Below are 21,643 nucleotides of genomic sequence, written 5' to 3' on the forward strand. Positions count from 1 at the left end.
TGGCCCTCTGGAGGCTGCTTTCCCCTTTGTTCTGCCAAACAAGCTCGCTCCTGACTTCCAAGTCAGCCAGGGACCTGGCAAACATTTGTCAAGACTCATCCCTCACTTTGTGTTTCCCTCACTTTGTGTTTGTCTCCTCGGCGTGGATCTGGGCCCTGTGCACAGACAAGCGTTGCCCTTGGGACTTAGGGGGAGCCCCCACATTCTGCCGCCCCGGGGGCCCCAGCTACAGGCACACCAGACCGGAGTCTCTCCATCCACCAAAAGTCCAACTTCGGGCCACCCTGCGTAAAATGCCACCCCATCTTCAGTATCAAACATGCCCCCCAGGGCAAGAACCCCATGCTGGCCCTGTCTGTGAGATGCTCACATCTAGCAGCAGTGACTTTGAGGTGTTTGGGAGGAGGGGGAGTTTGTGCTGACTCAAGATTTGTGTTGAGTGGGCTAAGAGTGAGCCAGAACCCAACATGTGAAGAGAGAAGGTGCAGCTGCCACTGGCTTACCGCCTCCATGTGTCCTGAACTCAGGGCGGGGCCGCCCTGCCCGCAAGGTCAGTGAACCCTGATCAAAACCGCCAGGTGGGCAGGCCACCCCCCAAAAGGCAGGTACTCTGCAGAGATGCCAGCCTGAGATTTCATAGTCAATGCCACGGAGCAGACAGATGGAAGCCTGTACCAGATGGACACCCCAGAGAGTAGAGATGTTCTGAGAAGATGTTCTGGGTCTCTGGGCCTCAGTTTCCCTATATGCACAGTGGAAACCTAGAGAGGAGAGAGCTCATTGGCCTGGAACCACATAGGAAGCTGCCCCAGACTCCACAACACAGGGCAGGACAGAGGGGAAGGCTGGGGGCCAAGAGTCTGGGGCCCAGACCCATCTCCTTCACCTCTCTAGGGTGCTTATTTGACTCCTGAGGATGTAAACAGTGCCTGCTTTACAGATTTGCTCTGAGAACAAAAGGAACTTATGCATGGAAAGATGTTGGCATGCCTGGGCCTTTACGCACTGGAGTGGAGGTTATTGTTACTATCACTTGTCATCCTGGGCAAGTCACTCAGCCTCTTCCCAGTTCTCCTCTCCCTCATGTATAAAGCGGGCTGGCAGCTGGTTGTGATGAGGCAACGCCTTGACACAAAGAGCCCCACAGATATGTAGTATCCAGCTGGTGTCCAAAAAAGCACTAGGTCCTCCCCACGCATCCAGTAGGCATTTAATCAGTGCTTGCTGACTTGAATCACAAACAGCTAACAGGAAATTTTAAAGGAGCGGGGAACAAAGGGCCCATGGGGGTTCTTCCATACAGATGGAAGGGGACATTTGGCACCCCCAGGGCCCAGGACTCTTGGAGCCTGGGAGCTGGACTGCCTCATGGGAAGGGTCATTGCTCTCCAGCCTGCAAACTGTGGCCTATGGAGCCCGGGGTTCCTCAGAGTGCTTGTGGGCCAGAAAGGGATGTGGGGGGAGGGCAGATGAGCCCACATCTATACCAACCCTCTTTCGGAGCAGGACTGCATTCATCTATGTAGGAGTCCTGGTAAAGTTTCATTTGAAAAATGTGCCTTCCTGCTAGGAGTAATCCAACTTCTTATTTTTCACATGAAGAAAATAAAGTCCAGAGAGTCCCAGGGGCCAGGGACCCAGGACTTTGGAGACCCTTCTTGGTAGCTCTTTAAGTTGCCCTTCATAGCAGCAGGGGTAAGAGGTATACAGGGGGCTGCACCCCCTTCCTCAGGTGGATACAAACTTCCAGGCTGAGCCTGCCCTTCACTAGCCTTGTCATGGCCCTGCCCCCATCCCAGCTCCAGGGTAAACTCGTGCTGTGCCCACACACATCTCAGTGGGAAGGTCACTTCCTCCAGGAAGCCTGCCCTGCCTAGGTTTGCTGTCTTTGTTCTGTCTCCCACAGCTTCTAACCTGCCCCGCTTCTAAAGATGAATCTAAACATGAATATCCTTAGATCCAATTCCACAAGAAGGATTTCACCAAGATTACCTCTGAGTCCCTGGCACCACCCTCCAATGCCAGCACATGGAGTGGATGCTATTAAAATTGCCTGTGGGATTGCCTAGTGACAAAAGGAATGACATACAGCCTCCACTGTCCTAATCTGTAAAATGGGTGAATACCACCTCCCACAATGAGAATAATGACCGGCAAGTCAAGAGCTCAAATAGCAGAAATCCTTATCCTGAGGCCCTGGGCAGATCTGAGGGCAGGCAGCCAGGCATTATCACCAGGTTCCTCCACTGTGGCACAGTCTCACTCATTGAGGGGGGAGCCTGGGCTGGCCATTTGGGGTCCAGACCTTAGGGCACCTCACCCATCAGAGCTGCCTACTAGGCCAGCACGCACCTTCTCAGCACTAGCATTTACATAGCATGTACAGAGAGAGGGAAATCCAAGTGCCTCAAAGCACTTCACAGAGGAGTTGCTGCTAAGTCACATCAGTCGTGTTTGACTCTGTGTGACCCCATAGATGGCAGCCCACCAGGCTCCCATCCCTGGGATTCTCCAGGCAAGAATACTAGAGTGGGTTGCCATTTCCTTCTCCAGTGCGTGAAAGTGAAGTCGCTCAGCCGTGTCCGACTCTTTGTGACCCCATGGACTGTAGCCTACCAGGCTCCTCTGTCCATGGGATTTCCCAGGCAAGAGTACTGGAGTGGGTTGCCATTGCCTTCTCCACCGCAGAGGAGAGGGGGCCACAAAACCCTGAGGATCCAGCAGGGGCTCCAGTAGCCAGCCCTGAGCTGACCCCAGGACTCACCAAGATGACCCAGCTCCTGATGAGTTCCTGAGCTGGTGGTGGAGGCCAGGTCCCGCAAATGTGACTGTCCCTAAACGTCACAGCCCTTCTAGAAGGAACTCGAGGCATCTCCCACTGGACACAGAGAAAGTAAGCCTCACAATGATGAGGGAGCAGAACTGGGATTCCCACTCAACCTGCCTCCAGATGAGCCTTAAGTGCTGAGAATCTGGGCCAAGAGCAAATCCACAGGACATGTCAAGTCCCCAAGTACTATCCCACTCAGCCCTGATAGTGGGGTTGGAGAGCCGGGGGGCAGGAGAGGGGAGTGCAGATGCCCAGCTCAGAGAGGGGCATTAGAGGTGCAGGTCCCGAAACGACTGTCACAACTCTGCACAAAAATACACGCCCTTCTCCCCACAGGGAATCAGCCTGAGAAGCCCCGGGAAAAGGGCAGTCACTTTGCAGCCACCAGCCCTGCACGTCCAGGGTTCCCGTCTGAGGGGACGACACCAAGGAAACATCAATATTTCATGGGCTGCTCCCTCCTGGCCTCCAACTGTGTTTTCAATTGTCATGAAACAATTCAGAATTTCCAACTCAGGGCTAATGGGCTGCCGTCAGCCACTCAGCCGGAGCAGGCTTGGGTAATTATTTTAAAAGCTTCGACAGGGCTGCTCACCACACAGGTTCGCCGAGTTGTCTGTCTGTGATAGTGGCCATGCCCTTTTGGACCCTCAGTGCCCTGTCTCCCCACACAGCAGCAGATACCTGGAAGGCTCCCAAGGCACAAGCCTGTGAGGATGAGTGAGACAGAGCAGGCCCACAGAAGGGTAAGCAGAGGGCCTCGAAGGGGCAGCTCCAGAAAGGAGGGCCTCAGCATCTCAGCTTTCTATTTCCTATGCCAAGCTGTAGCCTCCTGTGCTCCAGGTGGATGGAGAGACAGATGAACCAAGGAAAAGATGGGTGAAATGGGCTGAGTGAATGCTGTCGCAATATTCCGCTCCTGTATCACCCCCTCGGCTCCATCCTCCACTACCCAGACAGAGTAAGCTTTCTAGTGTAAATCCCACCAGATCTCTCATTGTTTCATGCTCCTCTTTGCCTTCAGGGGAACATCGTATCCTCCCAACAAGGGCTGTGAAGTCCTGTGGTGTCTGGTTCCCACTTAATTCTCCAACTTCCTCTTCCCCCATTTCCAAGTCTGACCACCTGTTCCAGTGCCATTCCGGGGTGGGGGTGGGTGGGGGGAGAGCTGTTCTAGGCAAACTCAATGCCTGTATGTCATTCAAGGCCCTTCAACACCAGGCAGACTTCCTCTCCAGCCCTGTGCTCCAAATATGGGTGGCTGTGTCTGCCTCCCTGTGAAAGTCACTCAGTGGTGTCTGACTCTTTGTGACCCCACGGACTGTAGCCTGCCAGGCTCCTCTGTCCATGGGACTCTCCAGGCAAGAATACTGGAGTGAGTTGCCATTCCCTTCTTCAGGTATCTTCCCAACCCAGGGATCGAACCCAGGTCTCCTGCATTGTGGCCAGATTCTTTACTGTCTCAGCCACCAGGGAAGCCTCCTTGGCTCAACCCAAATGAGCAGGAGACATCTGTCTTTGTATCTCTGCAATCACAGGCACAGAATACATGCTTTCTAAACTGACATGACAGAGGCCTGTCCAGGAAGGTTCCAGGTCAGGGTTCTTTCCATTTTTCCATGGATGTGCTGATAGGTGTGCAATGAAAAAAATACTTGAGATGCCCAAATGGTTTCTATTTTTGCTTTGGCTTCCAGAAAGCTCAAAGTTGCAATATAATAATGCTCAAAGAAATTAATATCTTATCTGAGTCTAGGGATTCCTCTCTAAGGAATTAGAGCCTCTAATTCCCTCTTCACAGATGAAAAAAGGAGTACAAATAGATGCCCTCCCTTGATCTAAAGATCCATCCCAGTATGTGAGTCAGTAGATGCTAAGCCTCGCCTCAGACTTTTCACCTCTTCCCACAACGAATTCAGGAACAATCCTGATGGACTTCAGACTCTCTCAACAGAGCCAGTGCCTCCCCACTACTTTGGAATGAACTTCTTACCAACACCATTGGCAGCTCTCTGAGAACCTTCACAGGGCAGGGACTTCTTTGGGAACTAACCCATTTCCTGCCTCTTGCACCTTGAGAACCTGTTGCAGGGTGGTCGCCAGTACTTTGGGGGAACTATGGTGAGTATTCCCTAACGTGGTGATGCTCCTCGTCCCATCCTTCAGGGGTGGGGCCTGTGACCCTAGCCTGGTCAACCACAATCCTGAACCACTCTTCCCCATGAAGTGATGGGTTCAGCAGTGGGCATGAGAGCCACACTCAGCCAATCAACATAGCCAAATTTCTTTGCCGACCCTCGGGAGGGTCCTGTGGTTGGCAAGAGCAGTTCAGCCTTGCTCTCAAAAAGCTTACACGTGGTAGGGGCACTACGTTCTAATCAATTGTTACATAAATACCAATTTCAATACTAATGAAACAAGAGCTATGAAGGGAAAGGACATGTTCTCCACTTTTACTGGATATTGATATAAGAAATGCTGCTTGAAGAATTGTTATGCCTTTTTGCATAACTGTGGTGGAGGACATTTGCCCACTACGTTTAGCGTCAATTCATGTGACAAATTCAGCTCGGAGTTTTGTACTAGAGAGAAAAACTTTTGACTAGAAGCATGTCCATTTGAAGAGAAAGACAAATCTAACACATCAGACAATTCTGCTGATGGTTTTTGGCTAGGTATCTGGAAACTAAAAGCTAAACTGATACTCAGGTACAAGGACTGTGTCATTTCTGTTCCTTGTGGATCCAACTCTAAGCTTTTCCTCTCTAATACCTAATTCCTCTGCCTTCAAAGTGGAAATGTGTATGCCCCAAGATGTCAAAACCTAAAGGGAAAATGTGAAAAATTCTTTTTGGAAGAAGTGAAAATAAGATCATAAAAAGCATTTTTGAGCTACCTCAATTCGCCAAGGACTTCTAGGTTTTCAGGCCCTGATCCCACTCCAACCCACCTCACCTGTCTGGCCAGCCTCCCTGATCCAAAACCTCCAAGCAGCTAAGGAGGGAATGAGGGGCAGGTCTACTAAATCAGAGAATGAGCCTGCTCTTGTCTGACTCAACCAACACGACCATCGTGGGGAAAGATGGAAACAAAAATGAGAGCAAACTCTTCTAAAGAGCAAAGCTGCCTGGCAGGTATCACCACTTTGAGCCTGCTGCCCACCCCAACACCAAGCCACACCCCTCATCTCCACCATCTCCTAGACTTCTCAGTGAGATGAAAACTCTATTCTCCCATTTCACAGGTAGGGAGGCTGAAGCTGGGAGACATTATATGATTTACCCAAGGTCACACAGCTAGTAAAAGACACAGACAAGACTCCGACTCTGAGTATTGGGTGTCAGAGGCATCTTTTTGACACCACAGGCTCTGCCTGGGAACAAGGGCAGACAGAGAATCACATATGTATGTACCACATCACCACTGAGAACAAAACTCAGAAAATTGCTGTTGTGCGGGGGTAGAAAGGTTTGATTTCCCAGCACAAGCACCAGACTGAATGCCACTGCAGCTAGACAAATGTCTGGCCCTCCATACATAGTAAAGGACCAGCAGTCACATTTATGCCCAAAGATACCCAGGAGGCATCTTTGGGAGGAGGCTGCCTAGGACAAGGTCAGTAGCATCTTAGCTTAGCAGCCCATGGGCCCAGACTGGCCAGCAAACCAGTTTCAAACACAAAACAGCCAAACTATAAGCAGAGGCTAGAATTCCCGAAAGGCAGGGTCCCAGCCGACTAGAGACTGCATTCCAAATCTGAAATCACAGGCATCAGGGACGCAGCTCTTAACCCTTAAGATTCAGTGCGCACTGAGTCCATCACACCTACCAAAGAGGTGTTCCTATTGTTGAGTGTCGAGGGGAGGCTGTGGATTCCCTCAACAGCAGGATATGGTGCAGGGGCCACCTTGAGGGCCCGAGTGCCGCGGAGTCTGCAAGGCTTGGTCGGGCAGGCTTCCTGCTTTAGGGGTTACGAGGGGATCTGGGGTCTCCACATTCCCAGTAAGATAGCCTTGGAGGTGGGGACCAGAGGGTGCCAGGGCGAGCAAGGGGCCGTGGCTTCTCCCGCAGCAGCTGTTGGAGTGAACCAGGCAGGGAGGCGCCGGGGGTGATGGCACCTCATGAAACATTGATGCCCGGCAGCCGCACTGCCATCTCCCGGCACCTACAGCCGAAGCGGCAGCTCTGAGTCCCTCGGCTGTCGGCCGTCGGGGCAGGCCCAGCCGCTCTGGTCACGGGGGTAGTCCCAGCCAGACTGCCCACCCGACTCTGCGTCCCATCCTAGGGCCCCAGCAGCAGCAGGCTCAGACTCGGCGCTTAGGGGAAGCAGGAAATCTGTTTGCCCAACTGCTTTCCCAGCACAGGGCTTCACTCGGCATATCTGGCAACGGAGAAGAACCCAGTCTTCTGAGAACAGAACTCAGTTCCCCTTAGTCTGGCTTATCTCCCAGTAGCCACCAGCCAGGGCCAGGCCAACTCGGCCACATAGGTTGAGTCCTCTCCTGTGAAAGGGCCAAGCAGGACGACTGCTGTAGGATGTGCAGGCAAGGGGCTGGGCAAGGGGCCTCAGAAGTCTGCCCTCGTGGGATGGGTCTCCCCTTTCCTCATCAGCCCAGCCCCTGAGGAAAATGGGGGTGGGGTGGGGAACCCTCCAAGCAGAACAGATCGGGCGGTTGTCCCTCCCTTGCAACCCCCACCCCAACCATACACAGAGACTGACTCTAGGGTCTGTCCTCAAACCTCCCTTGGCTGCCAAGCTCTGCGCGGCAGACTCCCCTGGCCAATATGCAAGACCAGCTCCCTCCCGCAGGCTGAGCAGAAAGGGGGGAAAGTCGACTCTCAAAACCCCGGCTCAAAGCTTCACCTGGCGGGACCCGGGGAAACTCCGACCAGACCCCGACTAAACCGAGATCAGGCCCAGCCCTTCGACTGTCAGGTGGGAAACTGAGCCCGGGGAGAGAAGGTGCGCCGGGGCCAGGCCGGGACCCGCAACGACTTCGTCCGCATGCGGCCAGGCCCCTCCTCCGCGCGCGCAGTCCCGGGGCGCGCTCTGCGGCCTCGGGCCCCGGCCACGAGCCGCGCCGACCCCTGCCTGCGCCCGGAGGGAGGCCGGGACCCCTAGTCCGCGGGACTGCGCGCCGCCCCCTCCCCGCCGGTCCCGACGAGCGCCTCGCTTCCCCTCCCCCCTTCCCGCCTCCCCAGTCAGTGTCCCCGCCTTCCCCGCGGGCGACGGGCGGCGGCGGCAGCAGGAGGAGCGGGCCGAGCCGCGGCAGCCCGGTCCTTGCGCGCTGGGATGTAGCGAACCAGAAGGGGCAGAAGCTGCGCGCAGAGCCGGAGACACAGCTGGATCCGGGGCCCCAGTCGGAGTGAAAATCTAAGCCAGAGTCCGTGGCGAGCGAGCCCGGAGCCGAGGATCCGCACGCGCAGCGCAGCCCGGGTCGGGTAAGAGTCTTTGAGCTAGGGGCGCGGGTCCCCGCGGTGTTGGGGCGCAAGGAGGTGGTGGCCGAGTTGCGCGCTGTTGGCTCCGAGAGTAGGTGGGGTCCAGCCGGTGGCACCGGACTGAGCGCATCGCGAAGGCCAGGAGCCATCGAGGCAGCTCCAGGAGCTTGTTCCTGCGCCCAGCGCACAATCACAGCTGCCATCGTCAGGCACTACCTCACCTAACCGGCGGACCCACGCCACGCTGTAGCCCTGGGCACCCTAAGAGAGCAACAGTTTCGGGGGTGCGGGCCCCGGCCCTGCAAGGGCATAACCCTGGACGCCCTTCGCAGCCCTTCGTGGTGGCGCGGACCGCCGGGGACCTCTGGGAGAACCGGCAAGTGAGAGGGCCGCCCACCGCTCCCCGCTGCACCCAGGAATGGGGGCCCCAGAACGAGCGGAAGCGCTGGCCCCTCTGCACGCACGGGGAACTTTGGCCTTACTTCGCGTCAAGAGGGTATTTTTCCTAAACGAAACCGCTTCATTCGTTTGCTCGTTCGTTTGTTCGGGCAGCTATAATGTAGAAAAGCAACAGACGTCGGCCAGAGCCCCGGCTGCCTTCGCGGCGCACCCCGAAGTCCCGCCGCAGTGCTTGGAGGCGCCCCCAGCCCAAAGCGGCCTGCCCTAGCCGCCACCGTCAGTTTTTCCTTACCCTAAAAGAAACCCCAAGTGCTCTTCGCAAAATCCAATAAAGATATTCCCGCAGCTTCTCCAGGGTTTGGTTGTTGACGCAGGGTTCCCGAGCACGCAGCCGCTTCTCTAGAACGGGGTCTCGGAATTCTGAAATTGACCAGCCTCCTAAATCTGAGCTGATTCCGCCGTGGTTAAGCAGGGCCCCCGGCGGCCGGGATCGCAGAAATGGGAAACTCCAGCGAATCTTGGTTCCGATGTTTTCTAATTTAGGAATTCCCTTAATCAAAGTATTTGAATCCACTTTTCTGAGAAACCAGGGCTCGGGTATTCTCTCGGCAGCCCAGTGGCCTCTGACAGCCGCGGGGCCGGCCCGGAGGGTAGCAACCCCAGGTTGCTGTCCACTTGGTGGAGGATACAGGGCGAGAATAATGACAAAAGCTACAGGCAGTGGGGGGCAGCCCAAGAGGTGGACTCACTGGCCTCCAGCCTTTTCCTCAGACTGCTCTGGAAGCCCTCACCTCTGTTGAAAAAGGAAAAGAAGTGGTCTGGGCATATAGACTCGGAGCCGGACTCCGGGATGTTGAGGTGGCTCTCGTTGACCTTCAGGCCAGGCTCAGCGTGCCCTTCCATTAGGAAGGCAGCTGCTGGGAAGAGGAGGCTGTGTACACAAAAGCTGACCCTCTGCTTCCCAGCTGTGTGAACAGCCACTGCCACTTTCCCAGCCTGCTCGTCCCCTGGCTCATCCATTCTCAGGAACTACAGAGTGACCAGTGGGCTTGGGTGAGCCGTGAGCCTGGAGAGCGATGGGCTCTACCAGCTGCTTTCAGCGAGTTCTGAGTTTCCTGCTCCCAGTACATCTCAGTTCTTCCCATTGGGACAGGCTGGGGAACCCCAACTGAAAGGAAGTCGCAGGCTGGGGACCTGAAAGCTGAAAGGATCCATTCCCAGCCACCTACCTGAGAGCCCCTTTCCCATCACCCAGAAACTGCTTTCAGTGAAAGAAACAATGATTTTTATTGGGGAGGGGATGTTAGATCTGGCAGAAGGAGGTAGGTGGTCCCGGCTGCACTCCCAAAACTGGGTTTTCTAGTTTGAACTTCTCCACGGCCTAAGAGGCTTAGGGCTGGAATGTCCCAGAGAGTCACGGATGGCCCCGGAGGCAAGCCATGGCACATTCCTTTCCTTTTCCTAAAATCCCTTGATTCTGGTGCAAAGATTAGGACAAGGTACCCCTGTGAGTGGGTGGAAGGATGCCCTCTAAGAGGACCCTCCAATCACCCTTCCCAAATAAAATGACTAAGCCATTCTTGGGCAGAGTCTGTTTTCTGTAAGCCCAGCCTCAGGAAGGGTCCCTGTGGTGATTATTTCAACCCGACAAGAGCCCAGGCTTCTCTGCTGAACCCAGCCAGGACTCTAAGCCCCAAATTTCCTGAAAGTCACAGAATCATTGCTAGCTCTGTGTGGCCTGGAGGGTTGGTTCCAACCCCAGTAAGCCCGCTTCCCTTCTTTCCTCATGTCCCATCATCTGGTGAGGTGGAGGCTGAAGCAGCGTGTCCCAAGTCAGACTTGGGAGCTGCAGCACAGTGCAGGTCACGCCTTGCCCAAGGTCACACAGCAAAAGCCAGGGGAACATTGAGTCGCTGCTCTGACTCCTGAAAGAGAGCTGCCTCCTGTCTCGTGTGTGTGTGTGTGTGTGTGTGTGTGTGTGTGTGTGTGTGTATGCAAGAAGCCCCTATTCTGCCTGGGATAGCAGCCAGGGGAGAGAGCAGCTGAGGAAGAAGACAGAGCACCCCAAGTCCCTTCTCCAGCCAGCACCCAAGATCAGGCCAGGGCCTCCTCTGGATCAATCAGTTCCTCACCCCTACTCCTTCAGTGCTGACTGGGTCTAGTGGAGAGGACACCCCGGGGCAGCCCCCACTAGTCTCAGCTCCTCTCTAGGGCTCAGGGCCCCCGGGATATGAAGCTTCACCCGCAATAGTCCGAGGACTTTTCTGTCCACACAGCAGGCATCAAGATTTCCAAATATAGGGATTATTGTGACTGCTTGGAGCCCTGCCAGAGGCTTGGATCTGGAGGGGCACACAGCAGGTGCTCAATAACTGCATTAAATGCACCAACAGTGAGGGGCACAAGACCCTCAGACTGAGTAGCTAGCGCTGCAGAGTCACAAAACAGTCCCCATCCACGGAAGGCCTGACTCTTTAGACCCTCTGGGGAGTGTGGGGCTGTGATGGCCAGCCTCCGGATGCCCAAAGGCAGACCATTCATTTCACAACCCCTCCCAGAGGAGCACTGTGCTTCCCACCTTGGCCTGACACTTGGTGGGCTTAGAACACACCCCTCTCAGCCAGATTTCGTGCCAGATAGCATCAGTGTTCTGGAGCTCAGAGGCCTGGTTGTGTGTACACACATGTGACTGTATTCAGCACTCCCCTGTGTGGGCGCAGTGAGTGTGTGTGTGTGTGTGCACGCACAGCACACCTGTACAGGTATGCAGTACATCTAAGTATGTGCATGCTTCTGTGACCCTGGCAGGCTGGTGGCTCACTGTCCCGTCGAAGTAAGGCAGCTGCCAGGATGGTGGCTCGCGGAGGGGCACTCACTGGCATGGCATAACACCTAAATACATCCTTGAAAGGAGGTATTGCTCCTGCAGGAGATTCAACTGGAAACTGTGGTCAAATATGGGGCTGGGGCCAAATGCTCAGCCACCACTGTTCCCATTGTCCATGGACCCCTCCCCATTCCCCTACACACCAAGTCTACTTTCACCCTGGGGGTCTCAACCTACAGAAAATTACCTTTGGAGAGGTTGGAGCCACTCCCCCAACCCAAACTCCTGGATGCATTCTCCTCTGGCCCCAGCCTCAGAGCTTGCCCCCTGTGGTCACAGGCACCCAGGGAGAGTGGGCCAGCCCCTAACGAACTGTGCTTACTCCCCAGGACCCAGAGCTGGGGGCCTTGGTCTGGGGCCAAGGGAGTGAGAGGCAGGCCTGGTTCTACCCTGCCCACGCCCCTGCCCCCACAATCCTCACCAGAGATCTCAGCCTGAAGTGGAAGCAGGTGACTGCCAGGGTGATAGGGAGCTGGGTGAGGGCAGGGACTGCTGAGGGTCCCAGACCCTGACAGTTGGCACAGTCAGCCCCAGGCAGAGATCCCAGGAGAACATGAGGATGCCCTGGGCCCTAGCATGAGGCACTGGGCCTGGACATGACCACAGTGCTTCTCCAGGTCTCACACACACACCCCACCGCCGTCCTGCTCAGTGCTGCTTCTGTCTGATGGGGCACACAGACAGGGGGCAAAGGGCACCCTGGGGTCCACCTGTGGCTAGAGGAACAGGTCAGGGCTGCACCCTACCATCCCAGCTGTCCCCTATTTGCTCAAGACTCTGACATCTCAGGACCAGTTAACAATTGTTAAGCAAAATCCTTCAACAAACTTCAGTGAAGTAGGAGGATTCAAGGAGGGACTCATTCTAAGGGAGGGGAAGGGGAATGTGTTTGTGCTCATGGAGGGCCCACTGGTGCTGCAGCTTAGCTACCATTGTAGCTAAGAGAAGCTCCAAGACTGTCCTAGGCTTCCTGGCCTGCTGGCCTAGGTTTGGAAACTGCAGTCACCTGGCCTGCCTGGCCTGTGCCTGCCACCCCTGAGAAGCCAAAGTGAGGCGCCAGGCCCTGCGAACCTGCCGGGAAGGGGGCAGAGGGGGGCCCGCCCTGTGGTAGCCAAGGCGGGGACCTGGCGGATTTGGCCAGACCGTTGAAGGTGCAAAACAAGGGGAGAGAAGAGGCTGTGGGGGCCTGGCAGGGCTCTTGGGGTCTCCTGCTGCACTCGACAGCGGCCTGGAGCCAACAGAAACGTTTCGTCTGATTAGAAGCCATCAGTTCTATCCCAATCCCGGAAAATTGACTGCGGTGCAGAGAGGGTAGGCCTGAGAAGCAGCCTTGGGGGAGAGGGTCCAAGCTAATTAGGAGGCAGCATCCGGGGGCCCATTAGAGCGCAGGCTGCTGTCACTCAGCCTGGCTCGGGTCCCGGGAGAAGAGGCCGGGGAAGGAGGGGCCGTGGCCCCTCGTTGAGGACGCCGCTGGGAGCTGCCGGAACGAGCCCTGGGCTCTGCCCCCGCCCTGGCGCTGACTCGCAGGCGCCCGGTCGGTTGGATCCTGCTCGGTGAACGTTCACTCATCCCGGGCTGTTCTCGCCGGGGGCTCGGAACTTCGAGGCGGCCCAGACAGGAGTTGATTTCTGAGCGAAACCAGTCATTTGGGGCTTGAGGTGGGCAAGAGCCGCGCGGGACTTGCAAGCCAGATGCGTTTCTTTTGTGCGGCCGAGGGAGAACTCGGCGTGCCACCGGGGAAGGAGGGTGAGGCGCGGCGAGGCCGCGGGAGGGGGGAGGCGGCGGGAAGGTGGCTGCGGAGGGGGAGGGCGCGGGCGAGGCAGGCAGAGAGGGAGGGAGGGCGGCAGAGAGGGCGCGGCGGCGCGGGCGGCTCGGGGCTGGATTCCGCCCGCGCTCCCTCGCCTGCTCGCTGGCTCCCTCCCTCCCAGCCCCCTCCCACCAAGGCCCACCCCACCCACCACCCCTGGCGCAGGGACTGCTGGAACCTGGCGGTGCGCGCTGTCGCTTTAAGACAGACTCTGCCGGCGCCGTCCGGAGCCTTAGAAACCGGCCCCGGATCGGGAGCCGGAGCCGGGGCCGGGCGGGCGGCTGAGGCCCGAGCGGCGGGAGCGCAGCGCGGAGCGCGAAGCCGGGCCCCCGGGTCGCGAGAAACCGCTGCCGCTGCCGCCCGCCTGGCCCCGCAGCCCCGGGCGGCCCATGGGGCGAGCGCGGCGTCGTTGCGGGCGCGGGCAGCCCTGGGGGGCAGCCGCTTAGGGGCTGCGCTCTTGTCCTCGCAGGTCGCTGCCGGGGCGGCCGGGCGCGCCCAGCCCCGGCCCCCGGAGCGCCCGCCTCGGTCCCCGCCTCCATGGACGCCTTCAAGGGGGGCATGAGCCTGGAGCGGCTGCCAGAGGGACTCCGGCCGCCACCGCCGCCGCCGCACGACATGGGGCCCGCGTTCCACCTAGCCCGCACGGCCGACCCCCGCGAGACTCTCGAAAACTCCGCCAGCGAGTCGTCCGACACGGAGCTACCAGGTAAGAGCGGCTCCCGGCGAGACGCGCGCGGAACCACCCGGACGCAGGGCGCGGGGAGCCGGGAGCAGGGCCGCGCCCCGCAGCCGGGCTCGCTGTACGCCCCAGGAGCGTCAGGACCTTGCCTTTTCCCATTCTCCATCTGACGATGAACGTGGACATGGACGCGCTTTATGAAACGGAAATTTTAGTGCTTTGCCAAGGCACTTCCACGCGGTCCCGTCGCGCCAAGTGACCGGCCGATGCACGAACCTACAACCGGAAGGTCGGAATGACAGCCTCTCTCGTTCAGGAGCAAATAGAGCGGGGAGAAAAGTTAGGTTTGCGCAACTGGTTGTCCAGGGGGCCGCTGGAACCGAAGGAGAGGAGCATATCAAAGAGGAATGGGCGGGTGGGCGAGAGAAAGTGCCCAGAGAAACAGTACAGACACCCCGACAGACTGGGCGACTGACTTGAAAGGGGCAAACCAAAGAGAAGGTATGGCGGGCAAAGTCAGAAAAGCAAACTGGGGGCAAGAAAAACAACCTTAAGTAAAAGGAAAAGCGAGGACAGCGAGGGCAAGCGGGCCAAGAGGCGCCGCCCGGCTAGGATATAGGACCCCCCAAAAGAAGGATCCCCGCGGCACGTGCGCCGCGGGAGCCGGGAGCCGCCAGGCCGCCTGTGCAGGGCTCCGACTCGGCTCAGGCACGTCTCCTTCCGCGCTGCGTTTTTGTCGGAGCTCAAGCTATTTTTTTCCCCCAGCTACTGCTGGGCCGGCGGGTGGGCGGCGCGGGCAGCACCGAGGCTAGTCCCTCGCCTTGCCCGGACTCCCGGGTCTCCGAACTGCTCCGGCGCTCTCGGTCCTAGTTCGGCGCCGCCGCTGAGCTCCCCACTCCCCGGGCCTTGGGCGCCTCTTCTGCGTTCATTTCTTAATCCACCGCTGAGTGTTTCTCTACGCGTTTGTAATCTCTATTTGTTTCTGTTTTGCATCCCTAAGTGACTTTCTCTGAGAGGTTCTGTTTGGTTGGTTAAAAAACAATCAACACTGGACGGTACTTTTGTTTTCAAAAGTTTTAACCGTGGCCTTTGGTTGGTTTTTATTTTTAAAAGCCCGGAGAAATATATAATTACAGATTGCTCTTTTAAAAAAAAAAGGTCTATGAGAATAGATTTAAATTTTTAACTGTATATTTCGATGTAGAAAGAACTGCTATTCTAGGTACATTTTCAAATTAAAATTTCTACATTATTCAAGAGATTTTAAAAAGTCAATCCAAAATGGCGCGTTTCTCCGGGATTTTCTCAAAATCCACTTACAGTGGTGTTACTTGCGGAATTTAAGTTACCTAACAATAGTGTTGTATTTCCCTGGGATTTAAAAATTACCTGGGGAAGGGCATTATCCAGAAGGGGTTTTAAAAAATCAATCTACAACACTACGTTGATTTTTTAAAAATCCCAGATAAATAAATGCCTGTGCTTGCCTGGAGCTTATAAACGTACAGCACTGTATTTAGTTAGGAGTGTGTTTGCATGGAGGTTTCTGGCTTCTTAATTTGCGTTCGCTGTGTTTCTGCCTATTTTTAAGAGTTTCTGACCCTTTCTGTGTTTTTACCCATAGAGCTGTTAGCTTTTCTGGGATTCAGTGTTTTGGTTTTAAATCCTTTTTCTTTATGTTTCAATGTTTCTATGACTGTGTTTTGTGTAGCTTGAGAGAGAGAGCAAGACTAGAGCTCCCAGGTCACCTAGACAGAGTCTGTGGGTCTGGGCTGCCCGGCAGCCGCCAGAGGGATTTTTCTGGGCCTTCGGACTTGAGGCCTGGAGCTAAGGCCGAGAAACCGGCTGTGCTGTGCCTGCCCGGTTCAGTGGGGCTCCGGCTCGGGCCGGGGAGAAGAACGTGCAGGCCACCGCCTGGCTCTGACTCCAGGGATCCCCTAGCTTCAAGCTAGAAAAGTCTGATCCTAGCTCAGAAAAGCAGAGATCTCCTCCGATTTAGAACCCCCCAAGAACCCTAAAAACTGTACATTTTCCGGTGGCATCAACAGTAGGGCTCCAGCGTGTGCCGAGCGGTGAGAGCAGGCCCTGCCCAGCTGGGAACCTTGGTCCGCGGCTCCAACTCCTGGGCTCTGCTCCCAGACGAGCCTGACCAGAAGGTGACTACTGACCGACCAGGCACAGGCGGGTTCTTTCCAGCGGGGACAATTAATTCCAGGGCCCCTGGCGGGAGGGCGGGCCGCCAGCGCTGATCGCGGGGCTTCGGTGGAGCCGGGACGGGGTGCAACAGGGCAAAAGCCCGAGGTGACCGGCGCCCCATCCTGCCTGCTTCAGAAAAGGAGCGCGGTGGGGAACCGAAGGGGCCCGAGGACAGCGGTGCCGGCGGCGCGGGCTGCGGCGGTGCCGAGGACCCCGCCAAGAAGAAGAAGCAGCGGCGGCAACGCACGCACTTCACAAGTCAGCAACTGCAAGAGCTGGAGGCCACGTTCCAGAGGAACCGCTACCCGGACATGAGCATGCGGGAGGAGATCGCCGTGTGGACCAACCTCACCGAGCCACGCGTGAGGGTGAGCGCAGGGTGTGCGCCTAAGGGGACCCGCGCAGAAGGCTGCCAGCCGGCCCAGCGCAGACCTTGAAAGCTTAGACCCGCGCCCAGACTAACACTCTTTCCAACAGTCAGACCTTCTCCCTCCCTCCACCGGAGGAGATTCCACCTTAGGCCCCGTCTACCCAGCTGCTGCTGAGCCGTTTGGTGCTAGCGCCCAACGGCTGCTGCCTCCTCGGATCTTTCTGACCCACATCCTCTGGCTCCACCGCAGCCCCCATCCAAAGGCGTGTGGCCCCAAGGGAAGTTCCCCTGCCCAGTAGAGCCCAGAGCCCGCCCGGACGTTACGACCCTAGACTGTGCAGAGGATTCCCCGCCGCTGGGGACCTCGGAGCCGCTAGTGCCTTCTTGCAAAAACGAAACGGAAAGGCAGAACCTGCCTGGCAGTCTGAGAGAGGCCTGAGAAGAGCCCAGGCTTGGGGGTCTCAAACTTCCTGGGGCAGTGGTCCTATCCGCAGTTGGCTAATTCATAATCTCAGGATATTCTCCACCTGACTGTCAGTCATCAGCCAACCTGTAGCTGAACCCTTTCCCTAATGCCCTTTCCTGTAGGGCTGGGGTCAGGTGGGAGGTGGGCGACAAATCTGGTGGATGAGTGAGCTTCAGGAGGAATCCCTTTGGAGATCTAAGATCTCCAGCCCAAGACTAGACTGCACACTCGCTCTTCTCACCCCTCGGTTCCCAGTGAATACATGGCTTTTCTGCCAGAGCAGCAAGAGAGTAATTTCTTCTCTGGGTACTGCAAACATTTAATCAGATGTTGGGAGCACATCCCAAACTAAACCAAAGTCCCACCGGGGCCACAGACTCCCTGCTATAACCTCAGCTCTCACCCCACCCCAGTCAAGCTGGCCAGCCCAGTGGGATAGGGAGTGAAGACAGCGCTCAGTAATCCAGAACTCACTAATCCTGCCCCCCGGTTTATGGTGGTAGGGGTGCGGTGGCGGAAGGAATCAGGCAGTGTTAGTGCTTGGGATGGAGAAGGCTGACAGGCAGGGATCCCGCAAGAAAGGTCGTGGGAACAGCCCAGGGCAAGGACTGGGATTTGGGAAGAAAAGAGGTTCTTAACTGAATTTCGTGGGGAAAAGTAGAGGGGGAGAGCAGAGAGAAACTAGTAAGAAGTGAAAGGAAATTAAATATTTGCAGAAAAACATATTTGGCGTATATTTAGGTGGCAGGAAAGAAATTAAATATTTAAGGGAGAAGCAAAAGGATCAAGTATTTGAGAAAAATAAAGAATCGACTAAGAGAAAACAGTGAGGGTCAGATATTTGGAAAGAAGGAAAAAACTAAATATTTGGAGAAGAATCGAAAGGATCAAAAATGGGGGATAACACAGAAAAATGGACTGTCTGAGGGAGAAAAAAGTGGTTCAGATAGCAGGGTGGACCAAATGAAAATAAACATTTGGGACAGAAATTAGAATATCAAATATTACCAATAAAGATGGAAGCAGACTATCTGAGGAATGAAAAATAGACTGAGGAGTCGCAAGGTCCTATGTTTCAGGGAAGAAAACTACCTTTGGTGTTGGAGAAGAAAATGGAAGGGGTATTTAGGAGATAGACGGGGAACCGTTTGCGGGAAAAGGCGCAAGATGACCTGGTTGAGAAGAGGAGGAAAGAAAACAAATATTTGTTATTAAAAAAAACAAAACAAGAGGATCCCCCTTAGGAGAAGAAACCGGATTTAATTAGGGGAAGAGGATAAAGATCAGAAAAAAAAGACTAGTAATATTTTCTGGGGACAGGAAAGGAACCATTATGGGGAGAAGGCAGGGGCGGAAATATGGAAGAAAAGAAACGGAACGGTATTGGGGAGAAGGAAGCGGGCTGGATGGGGCGGGGGCGGTGGGGGCGCCTTCCCGCCCGGCAGCCCTGACCTTTCTCCGGTCCCCCTCGCCTAGGTCTGGTTCAAGAACCGGCGAGCCAAGTGGCGGAAACGCGAGCGTAACCAGCAGCTGGACCTGTGCAAGGGCGGCTACGTGCCGCAGTTCAGCGGCTTGGTGCAGCCCTACGACGACGTGTACGCCGCGGGGTACTCCTACAACAACTGGGCCGCCAAGAGCCTGGCGCCAGCGCCTCTCTCCACCAAGAGCTTCACCTTCTTCAACTCCATGAGCCCGCTGTCGTCGCAGTCCATGTTCTCGGCCCCCAGCTCCATCTCCTCCATGACCATGCCTTCGAGCATGGGCCCGGGCGCCGTGCCCGGCATGCCCAACTCGGGCCTCAACAACATCAACAACCTCACCGGCTCCTCGCTTAACTCGGCCATGTCGCCGGGCGCCTGCCCGTATGGCACACCCGCCTCGCCCTACAGCGTCTACCGGGACACGTGCAACTCGAGCCTGGCCAGCCTGCGGCTCAAGTCTAAGCAGCACTCGTCTTTCGGCTACGGCGGCCTGCAGGGCCCGGCCTCGGGCCTCAATGCGTGCCAGTACAACAGCTGACCGCCCGGCCGAGCCACGCGGGCCGGCGGCCGGAACGGCGCCGGGGTCGGGGCCGGGACCCGGACGGGCGCGGAGGACCTGGCTCCTGAGCCACCCTCTGCTCCCCACCTCCCCACCTCCGGCTTGGTTTTGTGTTTGCTTTCCTGGACCTCACTCTGCCCTCCAAAACGAGACAAAACAAAAAAAGACGTCGGAGAAAAGTGCCGCGAAAAAAAACGGATGAGTTGCAATTTCCCTCGGGATGGCGCGGGTGGTGCACGTTCGCTCGCTTGGGGCCCGGGTGGGCCACTCCGCGGAGGGGACGCGGCGCGGGAGGCGAGCGCCCAGGCCCGCGGCCCGGAGGAGACGCCCCCGTAGCCCGCGTTCCCGCCGCGCTGGACCCAGACTGAGCGGCCGCGCCTGTGAACTGGAGCGCGGAGCCCAGGCAAGCCTGGGCCCCGGCCAGGTGGGAACCAAGACGCCCCCTCCGAGCTGGGCCCGGCTGAGCATACCTTATAGCTCGATCCGGATCCAAGTTGGAGCGGGCGTTGAGCCGGGGATGATGGTACCCAGCCCAGGGTCGGGAACTCGCCGCGGAGCCGTACTAATGGCCCCAGCGCGCCTCGAGGAGCCCTCGCCTGCCCCGTGCCCCGGAGTCCTATTTTAAGGCCATGGAGCGGCAGCTGGCGGTGCGGTCGAGGCGGGAGCGTGCTGAGTGCTTGTCTCCGAGCATCCCAGCCCCCAGGCTTCGCCGCAAACCCAGGCCCTCCGCTCGGCTCCCCCCGGGGCTAGGAGAGGGCCCCCCTTTCCCGGCGAAGAGCCCCCTCCTCACCGCCCGCCGTGCAAGAGTCGAGCCGGGAGAGCTCGGGGCGCGGCCAGGGCCCCAGCCGCGCCCACTTTGCACACCCGCTCTCCGGCCCGCGCCCCTGTTTACAGCGTCCCTGTGTATGTCGGACTGACTGTATAGAATTATAAATCTGTCTATATCGACTTGTCCATGTACGTCTATTAAAAACCATAGTACGAGCGTGCTAACCACTGCCGAGCCCTGACTGCTTCATTCGGCCGAGAAGGGAGGCGGGTAGAAAGGGAAATGGGCCCCCTTGGGCTCTGCTGGTAGGAGGGAAGAACCGAGGCCGACCCCGCCAGAGGACCCTACCCCCACTTCCCCGCCACCATTCACGGCCTGTTCAGCCCGGCTCCCTTGAGGACGTGGTTGGGCGCTACCAACTCCGTCTCCGAGCGCGCGCGCCCCCGAAGCAATCGACTGAGCCGCTCTGCCTCCCGCGCTGCGCGGGCTGTCCCAGCCTGGCCCGACCGCCAGATTCTGCAGGTTCTTCTCAGGCTGGGTCTGAATGACCTTTCAGCCTCTTAGGGTGGTGCGCAGACTTTGTCTGCCGGGAACCTTGGGGTGGGAGCCGCTAAGAGTTTCTTTAGGCCTGGGGTTGCCTTTTCTCTCATAGGCCCGGTGCCCGCACTGAGCGTCCTGCTCTCGCTGTTCGGGAGGACCGAGGGTGCTGGATCTGCCAGTCTAGGCAGGGCCTCCCTCTGCCTTTCCACATCGAAATCCCACCCAGGGGCATATGGCTGTTCCGGTGAAAGTGTCCACCACGCACAACTCATTTCTCACTTCCCTTCCAATCCAACGTATCTGTGGCTCCCAGCGCTGCCACCCTCCCCCACTTTTGGAAACTACTGAACAAGACCAGCCTGTAAACTGCCTGTAAAATTCTGCTTCCCTTTAAGTAAGTCATTTCTAATGGCAAAACAAAATGTTTGCAGCTGCAGCGGGTGAGGAAGGAGGGGATGGTATTCTGCTTTAGAGTCACGTTGTGATGGGCAATGCCCTGGGGCCGGGCCCAGGCAAGCCCTAGCTGGGGATGGGGTATGGCCATGGGCTTAGTCATGGGTTAATAGCTGGAGAGCCCTGTGCACACATTCCCAGACCGGGTCAGTACTGACTCTGAGGTCAGGAGTGTTGGCCCTACTATACAGATGATGGAACTAGGGCTCCATCACACTATGCAGTGGGCCAAGGTCACACGGATTCCAAAGTCAAGCATCTTTCAATGGTCTTCTCACCTTCAGAGGAGGAGTAAGGAGGGGTCCTTCCTGCGAGATGGCTCAGCCTGATGCTGTAGGACTTGGACTGCCGGGTTCTGAGAAGGACAGGGCCAGATACACAGGCTAGGGGAGGGAGGTGGGGGAAGGGAAGGTTGGGGCAGGGGGCTGGAGCCAGACCACCCCTCCCCCAACAGCTCCAGTCCAGAGCTCCGACCCCTCACTCTCTGGAAACATAAACACAATCACATCTGGACTCAGAGTGCCTCCCCGCCTCACACATCTGCCAAGGCCAGGGGGCCCTGGTCTCAGCTGAGGGCAGGAGGCAGGGGAGACCTAGAAGGAGGTGGGACTAGAGGGAAGTGGGAGGCAGAGAGGCCCCTCTGAAGGTCAGGCTCAGCCTCAGGTGAGAGGAGGACCGAAGAGGGGCTCTAGTGGAGACTTAATGTGGCTGTGGGGCCACAGGCCAAAGAGCTGCAGCTGAGAGGAGAGGCAAAAGCCGAACGACCCC

The 21,643-nt window shown here is 57.1% G+C and overlaps 2 protein-coding genes across 4 annotated transcripts; one reads left to right on the forward strand and one right to left on the reverse strand.

The window, feature by feature from the left end:
- The first annotated feature begins 8,135 nt into the window (after positions 1 to 8,135).
- PITX1 (paired like homeodomain 1) lies at positions 8,136 to 20,106 on the forward strand. 3 transcript variants are annotated; one of them, XM_043465469.1, is made up of 4 exons: positions 8,136 to 8,272; positions 13,832 to 14,068; positions 16,373 to 16,605; positions 18,550 to 20,106. In XM_043465469.1, exons 2-4 carry the CDS (start codon positions 13,900 to 13,902, stop codon positions 19,090 to 19,092), a joined length of 945 nt encoding a protein of 314 aa, XP_043321404.1. In that variant the 5' UTR covers positions 8,136 to 8,272; positions 13,832 to 13,899; the 3' UTR covers positions 19,093 to 20,106. The 3 variants fall into 3 exon arrangements, with proteins under 3 accessions (XP_043321404.1, XP_043321403.1, XP_043321402.1); XM_043465468.1 differs by lacking the exon at positions 8,136 to 8,272 and adding an exon at positions 12,797 to 13,213; XM_043465467.1 differs by lacking the exon at positions 8,136 to 8,272 and having other exon boundaries at positions 13,574 to 14,068.
- LOC122440839 (proline-rich protein 2-like) lies at positions 12,909 to 13,901 on the reverse strand. Its single transcript, XM_043467532.1, has 2 exons — positions 13,514 to 13,901; positions 12,909 to 13,348 (listed from the first exon to the last, which is right to left on the reverse strand). The coding sequence occupies exons 1-2, from the start codon at positions 13,899 to 13,901 to the stop codon at positions 12,909 to 12,911; spliced, it is 828 nt and encodes a 275-aa protein (XP_043323467.1).
- Positions 20,107 to 21,643: the final 1,537 nt, after the last annotated feature.

The sequence above is a fragment of the Cervus canadensis genome, chromosome 4 (genome assembly GCF_019320065.1).
Source record: "Cervus canadensis isolate Bull #8, Minnesota chromosome 4, ASM1932006v1, whole genome shotgun sequence".
NCBI classification, from domain to species: Eukaryota; Metazoa; Chordata; class Mammalia; order Artiodactyla; family Cervidae; genus Cervus; species Cervus canadensis.